Source organism: Sorex fumeus, unplaced genomic scaffold (genome assembly GCF_029834395.1).
Source record: "Sorex fumeus unplaced genomic scaffold, SorFum_2.1 ptg000013l, whole genome shotgun sequence".
NCBI classification, from domain to species: Eukaryota; Metazoa; Chordata; class Mammalia; order Eulipotyphla; family Soricidae; genus Sorex; species Sorex fumeus.
In genome coordinates this window covers 12,775,572-12,785,433 of record NW_026606070.1, presented here as the reverse complement: position 1 = coordinate 12,785,433, position 9,862 = coordinate 12,775,572, and the positions used below count along the sequence as shown (strand labels likewise).

The 9,862-nt window shown below is 46.2% G+C and overlaps 1 protein-coding gene across 1 annotated transcript; it reads left to right on the top strand.

Moving 5' to 3' along the window:
• Positions 1–3,095: 3,095 nt before the first annotated feature.
• Positions 3,096–8,757, top strand: ODAPH (odontogenesis associated phosphoprotein). The gene is made up of 2 exons (XM_056111159.1): positions 3,096–3,159; positions 8,329–8,757. Exons 1-2 carry the CDS (start codon positions 3,096–3,098, stop codon positions 8,709–8,711), a joined length of 447 nt encoding a protein of 148 aa, XP_055967134.1. The 3' UTR covers positions 8,712–8,757.
• The last annotated feature ends 1,105 nt before the right edge of the window (positions 8,758–9,862 follow it).

Genomic DNA, 9,862 nt, shown 5'->3' with positions numbered 1-9,862 from the left:
ATGATTCCCCCAAGCACCTCCAGGAGTAATCCCTGAGCAACACTGGGTGTGACCCAAAAAAGCACATACACACACAAAAAGACTCAGTTGCTGCCACAGAGTGAGTGAGAGAGGACAGATGCAAAGCAGCTTCCATGGAGAGCACTGCATGATGGAGTCAGATGGCTGCCCAGGGCCCGGTGTCTCCGTAGACACTAACCTGCTCACATGGTTTGTCCCTTCCGGTGTCAGCTGAGCAGCACAGTGTAGAAGGTCACCTGCCCCCGGTCCATTGATCACAGTGAGAACATCCAAAGCCCTCCTGCGTCCACAGCCTCTCTGCACGCAAATCAGAGTTCCTTAGAGTACTCGCCCAACTACACTTCCTTTACAGAAAAAAGCAAACATTTTAAAATTTAATTGTAGTCCTGATTACACCCAACTGCAGCAGTCCGATACTCAGACCAAAGACCTTCGGGGTTACCAATGACTCCCCCAACTCATCCATAAATCCCGTCAACTCTTCTTTCAGAATACCCTGAGCGCCTTCAGGATTCCCCTACGTCCCCCTGCGCCCTTCCCGGTTTGAGTCACCATCATCTCCTTGGCCTCAGACCACTGAAGGGGTCAGTGGTTTTCATGAACTGCCTGTTTCCAACTGTGGCTGCTCCGCAGCCCACACAGTGATCACAGTGGGCCTTCCAAATGTCAGGGCCCCTCTCCCCTGGCTACACCATCCTTCAGTGGCTTCCCGTTGCCCTCGGGATAGCCACCTGACCTCCCCTAGCTACTGGCTTCAGATCCTGACACCGTCCCGACTTACTCTGCTCTGAGCCCAACCCACTCATCACTCATTACTATTGTTTGTTGCGTGCCAAGCCTGTCCCATCTCAGGACACCTGAACTGTTCCCTCTGCTCTTGTACTCTGTTCTAGCAGCCTCTGTGGATTACTTCCCCGTGGCCCTTGGGGACATGGGACCACCCAAGACTAACTAGCTCCATGGATCCTCGCCCCTAACACACTGACAAACATGATTTTTGCTTTCTTGACATGAAAATAGAATTCTTCATTAGATTCCTGAGGAGTCTTCAACTAAATGATAATGTTACGGTGAATTAATTTTAATGCATATAAATGATAAAAGTTTTTGTCATCAAAATTACTGCATTTGAGGGCCAGAGTAGACAGGGTGCTTGCCTTGCATGGGGCCAACATTGGCTCCACCCCCAGTGCCAACTATGATTCTCTGAGCCCTGCCAGGAGTGCCAAGTCAGGAGTAAGCTGTGAGCACTACTGGGTATGCCCCCCCAACCCCCCCCAAAATTACTGCATTTGAAATAAGCTCTCAAATTTATTTTTTTCAGGTAAATATAAATCTGAATCAATAGTTTCACTGATTTTTATTTGTTTAACACATGGTTTCATTATATATATCTACATATATATATAAAACATACTAATAAATAAGGCATGATCAGACTAAGTTACTCTACACATCATTAGTAAGAAATAAGTGAGACTCTAATGTTAATTATTTGATCATTTTGTATTAAAAGGACTGGAAACAGGGCCCCAGTGATAGTACAGAGTGTAGGGGGCTTAGCCACACAGGCAACCCAGGTTGATTCCTGGTACCTATATGGTTCCCCAAGCACCTCTACCCTAACAGGGTTCCAAGACCCTTGATTCCTGTAGGCCTTTACTTCCTGTCTGCTACTTCTTGCTACCTTGATTTTCCCCTCTCTGTCCTTCTCCCTGCTAGTCCTGGAGTCAAAGGTAATGCATATCAACATATAATAAGCCTTGGATATTAGAAGATAGACCCAAGAGTGCCAGCTTTGTGGGGATGAGGAATGAATATGCTGACTGGAAATAGCACGCTAACATCCCTGGAGGGTCTTGAGTACATGAGTGGTACTAAAGGAGGTAACAGTGTGTCCTAAAATCAGGCCTCTCAGTTAACAAAAACGGGGCAGGGGCATAGAGTGGATGTGGGTGGGAGGGGGCGGTGGATGGGGTCACGGGCGCTTCTGTAGCAGAGGTATACAGTAGCTTTGTACATCAGTACCAGAAACTTAAAAAAACTTAAAAATTAATTTTCCTGTCACCTAAACTACAATTTTTAGGAAAAGCTTTGTTGTTTGTTTGTGGGCCATACTCCTGGCTCTGCACTCAGAAATCAAACACTCCTGAGGTGCCCATGGGACCATATAGGATGCTGGGGGATCTAACCTGGGGCTGCCACATGCAAGGCAAGCACCTTACCTTCTGTACTGTCATTCTGGCATCCTTCACCCTCTCCAATTTTGTTTTGGTGGGGGCACACCCTGGGATGCTCAGAGGTTAATCCTTACTCTGCGATCAGGAATCACTTCTGACGGTGTCAGGGGACCATATGGGATGCCAGGATTCAAAGCCGGGTTGGCCATGTACAAAGTAAAGTGTCTTACCTGCTGTACTATGGCTCTGCCCCCCCTCCACACACACCCTCCCACCCACCCCAATTATTTTTTTTTAATTTTTATTAGTGAAACACCATGAGGTACAGTTGTATACTTACAAATTTTTGTGCTTGGGTTTCAGCTATACAATGATCGAGTACCCATCCCTCTACCAGTGCCCATTCTCCACCACCACTAAGCCCAGTATCCCTCCCATCCCCCATCCCCCTATTCCACCCACCCAAATTTTTTTAATGAAGGAGACACAAAGCATAACAGGTCTGTTAGCAGGTTTGATGGGGAACTTGCAAATGGCCCAGGCCTGAAGCTTTTGGACAAAACCAACAACTGCAAAGGCAGCAGTGCACTGCATTTCCTGTCTGAAGAGAAGGCACTGCATGGGGAACTTGGAGGGAATGAAAGGGCTGATGAGGGCGGGGCCGGCCACCATCCGGACTCCAGGGAGAGTTGAAAGGGGTTTGGCCCGGTCATTCCCAGAAGCTTCTGGTTGATAAATACTGTCTGGAATTTCCTTGCTGAGCCTCACACCGCAGGCCCTGATCCCGGTGGTCCGCTGTGCAGATGCAAATTACCCGAGTCAGGCTGCAGGTGACTCACCCGGGCCCCTTAAAGCCAGGTGAGGTTCCCGGTGGTGACTGCGGAGGGCAGAGCCATGGCTCACACGCGCGCCTTCTCCTGCCTCCTGCTCTGCTGGCTGCTGGCAACTGTGGCAGAAGGTAAGGCTTTTGCTTTCATGCTTCGGCGAGCCCGTAATTAATTAATGTTTCATGAACGTAGTCTGAGTCGTGTGAAGGGACGAACTAGGACTCTATGATTATCCATATCCTTAAATTAGACGCTTTTCTGTCAGCTTCCATCCGCTTGTGAGGTAAAAGACAAAGAAGCTGCCTCTGGCCGTCTGAATCCTAGCACTGTGACCACACAGGCTGAGTCTCTGGCGTGTGTCTCCTTAGCAGTGAGGCGACAGGAGCATTAACATCCATTGCACTACGGGGCTGGCTGTGCTATATCACTTTAGAAAAATTCTTGGAGCTTAAATCACCATACGGTTCTGAGTTATTCTTGTTGCAAAGCTATTTCCACCCTGAATGACAGCTTTATCCACCCCAGCGCCCCTCTCTGAACTCCCCCCAGCATGGCCATTGGTACATGGTGATGTTTAATCCATTCATTCTTTAATGAGTCACAAATAGTGGTGCCTTGCTACTAATGAGGGGAGCATAGCTTTTCTTTTGGGGGATTATATTAGATTGAAATCTCCACTCGTGTTCTCTTCAAATCTCTCTGTCTGACCCCCCCCCCGCCCCCCGCCTGACCCCCACTACAAAATCACTAGTCTGAGCCTCAGAATGAATTTCCTGGGGAAAGTAAGAGGGGCTAGGAAGGAGAGCCAAAAAGCAGAGAGGTCAGAGGACTGGGGGTTCTGGGTCGATGTTCTGGTGACAGTTGACCACGCCAGAACTACACTCTGTTCAGGGAGGAGGGACCTCCAGAGTCCCGTTGACTTGTTTCTTCACTTGTTTCTTGAGCCCCTGGCTTCTCAGGGGCTCAGCTCAGTGTTTGTCACCCCCCAATAAGTTTCCCTGCTCCCGTCCCCAGAATGAAGAGGGGCAGTGAGCACTAGGGCGCCCCCCTCACCAGCTGTTCTCTGTGACAGCTCCAGGGTCTGAGCAGGGAGTATGAATTACAGATAATACCGCCCCAGTTCCAGAAGACCACCTCCCCTCCACCTGCCCCCTCCCCCCACAAGCACCCCCGCTAAAGGGAGCAACTGAGAGGGCCCATAAAATAGGACTAGCCATTTGACAAGTAAGTAAGGAGCAAAACAAGCTATTAATGTGATTAAAGGGTTTTGCACATCTAAAACCAAACACAAAACACCATTGAAAACAGCAGCCCTCCTGCCAGTTCACAGGCACCTTCCTGCACTTGGCCAGACTCTGACAGTGATGTTTAAATGTCGCTTTACTGGCCTCACATGCTGGGAGGAAAGGCAGCTTAGATAGAGAAGGGAACACCAAGTAAAGGATGTTTGGAGGACTCACTTGTGATGCGAGATGCGTGCTGAAAGTAGACTATAAACCGAACACGATGGCCACTCAATACCTCTATTGCAAACTACGAGACCCTGAAGGAAAGAGTGAGCAAAAGGGAATGCCCTGCCACAGAGGCAGGGTGGGGTGGGGGGATAGGGTGTGGGGGTGGGAGGGCGACTAGGATCATTGGTGGTGGAGAATGGGCACTGGTGGAGGGATGGGTACTCGATCATTGTATAACTGAAACCCAAGCATGAAAGTTTGTAAGTCTACAACTGGTGTTTCACTAATAAAAAAATAAAATAAAATAAAATAAATAAATGTCGCTCTAAGTAGCACCTTTACAGAGGTTTTCTAAAGGCAGTTTTAAAATTTCTGTCACTCTCCCTGTTCTCTGACTTCTTTGAACGCTTCCAGCAATTAGCATCACCACCCAAGGCACTAACTGTTCAGGAATCCCGTTAGCAATCCAGGTGGATAGAGCAAATCCCACTTCTCAGCATTTTTATCATCTCTGCATTTGTCACAGCACCTAAAAAGGATCCTGCACACTGTTGAAAATTAGAGCATAGATAGATGTGTGCGACATTTTCGGCACCAAATCCTTTATCGATAAAATGAAGCCTTTAATATAAGAACCAATCATTCTGTGTATATACACAATTCAGTTAACATTATTGTGAGTAAATTAAAATAAGAATTTATTTCTTTTGGGTTCAAATCTGAAAGCATGCGAGAATGTAACAGTACAGGTCCCATGAAGAGAAAGTGCAGCATACTTATACATCAGAGAGTTAACCTCCCTTAAATATCAGTAGTTCACTAAAAACCACAGACAACAAGCAGTTATAAAAAAAGCTCTTTTCATCATTACTTATTTTTTAAGTACTAGTTGTTGGTAAGCTATAAATACTACTCATGTCTAGACTATAATACACCCATTTAAAATTGATATCTAAACTCCAAGCATTATTGTGTCTTGATATTTTGTTATACTTTGACTTTAAATATGAGTAATGGTTGCAAGTTTTATGGGACTGGAATTAAATATTTAGTGAGCTCCACAAAACTATACATGAAAGAATTCTCAGCATATATCTGATTTTTCACCAGCTATGCACTAGACCTACTATGAACCAAGGCCTGTTTTATGTACCAGGCACACAGCAGTGACCAACTCAGTCAGCAAATCTTTTCTTCATGGAGGTCCGGTCTTTATTTATATATATATTTTGATTTTGGAGCCATACCCAGGTGCTCCGGGCTTACTCCTCGCTCTGCACTCTTGGATCACTCGTGGCAGGCTAGGGGGACCATATGGGATGCCAGGAATAGAATACAGGTCAGCCACATGCAAATGCCCTACCTGCTCTATTATCTCTCCAATCCCCACAGAGGTCTTGACTAATGTCATCTGTCTCCAAATGTTCATCCAGTTAAAATGGGCCCTTGCTGGAGATACACAGGACTCAGGCTATCAGAATTTTTCCATAATATTCAAGATCAATAAAAACAATAGCTAACTCTAAGTATTTACCGTGTGTCAGACATGCTCAGAACACACTGAAGAGTTTTGTCAAAGTAGCTCTGTAGAGCTGAGAGGTTAGAGTTCAGTTCCAAGGGATAAATTCATGTAGGAGAGTTCAGTCCCCGCACTGAAAGAAAAAGTAAATTCATAATTAGATGTAAGAAAAATGGAATTAGCAAATGTGTGGACTTCTGTTTGAAATGAGAGAAGTGGAAACCAAAGAAGTTAATGACAGACCACTGGAATTTTTTCTCTGAAATATGAAGCTAAGAATTCTATTTAAAGAATCGGAGAATGACCCCGAAAGTACTGTGGCAAAGGCACTTGCCTTGCACATGGCCTACTTCAGTCCAATCCCTGGCTCTGTGTGTAGTCTCCTGAGCACCACCACCAGTAATTCCTGAGCACACAGCCACAAATAAGTCCTCAGCACTGCTTGCCACCCCTCAACCCTCCAAAAAGGGTTGTCTTGTGATGAGAATCTTCAAGTGAATGAAGATGATAATTTTTTAAAAATTTATTTATTTATTGAATCACTGTGGGAAAAGTTACAAAGCTTTCAGGTTTAGGTCTCGGTCATGCAAATATTAAACACATTTCCCTTTACCAGTACTTATTTTTCAACCACGAAGAACCCCAACAAACCCCAACTCCCCCCAACCCTCCCAATGCCTGTGAGGCAGATGAATTCTAGTTAACACTCTACCTACTTTGACTAGATTCATTGTTTCGATAAAAGATGCACCATTATTGTTTAGAGTTTACACCCCCAAATCAGACATGCTGAAAAGGCACTGTGAAATGATTTGTTTCCTAGAGCTGGGTTCAAGAATTCAATGATGTCGCACGGCCGCAATTGCGACCGTGCAGTTTTGGATTTCTGCTATTTTACTTATTAACCCTGGAAGTATTTCTGCTGAGAGTCAGATAATTAAGAGATTGGTTTCTGTGCTCTGGAGCCATGGCCGTGCCGGAGAGCCGCTTGTGGGGGGCAACTGGTGACCCTGATAGGGCATGAAGGATGAGCCAGGAACGCCCCCCTTCCCATGAGGTTTTCGTTGCCCCATCACGACCAGCTCATACTTGGCTTTCCACAAAGCTCCCAAGCGGCTGCCAAAGATGATAATTTTTAAAGAGACTTTGAGGATACCAAACATTTAAATGTCAATGGGAACAAAGCAGATAAAAGATAAAAAATAAAGGAAGTGCTGGAGGTATAGCTCAAAGTGGTGGAGTACATGCCTAGCATATGCAGGATCTGGGTTCGAGCTCTCAAAGTAGCCTGGAAACATAAGGAAGGAAGGAAGGAAGGGAGGGAGGGAGGGAGGGAGGGAGGGAGGGAGGGAGGGAGGGAGGAAGGAAGAGAGGGAGGAAGGAAGGAAGGAAGGAAGGAAGGAAGGAAGGAAGGAAGGAAGGAAGGAGTCTAGGATGTGCTCTTTTGGGTTTTACTTCTCTTGCATAACATGCGTGGAACCCATTCATGTCACTGTATTTGTGACTCTTCCTTTTCATTTGCTGAGTGGTATTTCCTTGTATGAATACACACTTTTATCTAGTCAATCTCCTATTGGACACTGATATCATTCCCAGGTTTAGGCTCTAGTAATAAAGTTACTACGAACATTCTTCTGAGATCAAATTCCAGCAGGGAAGCCGAAGATAGAGCACAGTGGGTAAGTTGCTGTCTTGCACAGCTGTACCCGGGTTGATCCCCACTGACCTATACAGTCGTGTGAATCCACTAGGAGTGATCCCTGAGCACATAGCCAAGAATAAGCCCTGAACACTGCTGGGTGTATCCCCCCCAAAGAAACAATAATAACAGTAGCACTGTAGCACTGTCCTCCCTTTGTTCATCGATTTGCTCAAGCGGGCACCAGTAACGTCTCCATTGTGAGACTTGTTATGACTGTGTTTGGCGTATCGAATACACTATGGGGAGCTTGCCAGGCTCTCCGAGAGGAGCAGAGGAATCAAACCCAGGTTTGTGGTGTGCAAGGCAAACACCCTACCGGCTGTGCTATCGCTCCGGCCCATAATAACAGTCATAATAATAAAATTTTTAAAACTCACCCAGGGGGGTGTGCATTTCAGGGTTGCATCTGGAAGAGTCTCACCTAGGGTTTTCAACTCATGTGCTTCCCTCTCTCAGGTCACTTCCTCGAAGAGGAACCGCTGGTAACTAGGCGTGTCCCTGTTTCACGGGGCTGAATCCTGGCACTTCCCTCCAATATGCCTTTTGAGATCTCTTTCTCTCTTCCAGTCTTCCTCTCCTGCCTCCGCTCTCAGATCTGTGTCCTCACTGAGTTCTCCCTCCACAGGACAGGACATTCTGCCTGGCGTGGACCCGACAGACTGCCAGATCTTCACCCTCACTCCTCCGCCAATCACAAGGCGCCCCGTGACCAGGTTCCCGCCCATTATCAGGACACCCAAGTGTCCCATCCATTTCTTTCCAGTACAACGGCCCAGAGTCCACGTTCCATTTCTATTTCCAAACAGACCTTTGGTGCCTCCAAGGTGCAACCACCGTGTTCACTTCCAACCAGTTTGGAGACCACAGAGTCGCGTGCCTCCCCGTTATAACTATTTCCCCATTAGACAGCTCCAGAAAGGAAGCTCATCTGAGGAGAGCAGAGAGAAACGAGAAGCCCCTAGAAGGCTGAAGCAGAAGAGACGGATGCCTCAGAAAAGGCTAAAATAAAGACTTTTGTTTTCTATGCTCAAACTAAGACTACTGGAATTGAAGATTAAGAATATTTTGTTTGGGGGCGGGAGCAATCATACATCGGATAAGGCCTCACATGTGGCCAATCTGGGTTGGATCCCGGGCATCCCATATGATCCCCTGAGAACTACCAGGAGTCATTCCTGAGTCCAGAGCCAGGAGTAACCCCTGAGCATCAGTGGTGATGAAAAAACTGGAAAAAAAAAAAAACCTGAAAAAAAAAGTTTTTTCTTTATTTGGGGGATATACCCAGGGTTTAGTCCTGATTTTCTGCTCAGGGATCACTTTTGGCAAGCTTAGGGTCCTGTGAATGAACTGGGATGAGCCACCAAGGGAAGTGTCTTAACCTCAGTACTGTCTCTTTGACCCTTTGACAAGAAACTGTTTTCCTTGTCAACAGTGAGGATATTGGCTTATTGATGATTCTGCAAATTAAGAGCAGTGACTGAATTGTTATTATTCACAACTTCTTATGATCAAAGAAATGGACATGAAAATAAAATCTTACACCTTCTGGTTTCAGTTATTCCTCTCCATACTGAGATGCCAGATGAGCCCAATCCCTAATCTAAAGCAAAGAGCATTTCAATAAACTGACGTCATTATAAGTCCAATGAAGACAGCGTGGTGGCTTTTTTGTAGTCTTTGGATAATGTACATAGCACAGCACATTCACAATAAGAGCTTTACGAGAAGTTACACAATTTGAAAAGACAAAGTCATAGAAATTTGGATTATACGTGGCACTTCATTTTGTTTTGTTTGCAGGGGCCCCAACCCACAGTGCAGCCTCCTCTCTTGTCTCAGTGCTTGGAGGGTTTGTCCAGCACTATCCAGAGACCACCCTGGGCTGGTACCCAACCTGGGCCTTCTGCATGCAAAGCAAGCGCTCCAACTTTTGCCCCTGTGCACTGCACCCTGATATATGAAACAATACCATAAATACCCAAATTGGTTTTTTTGGTTTTGCTTTGGGGCCACACTCTGCTGTGCTCAGGGTTCTCTCCTGACTCTGTACTTAGGGGTCACTCCTGGCAGGGCTCAGGGGTCCATATGGGATGGTGAAGATCAAACCCAGGTCAGCTGTGCAGGACAAGCCTCCTACCCGGTGCACTGTCATTGGAGCC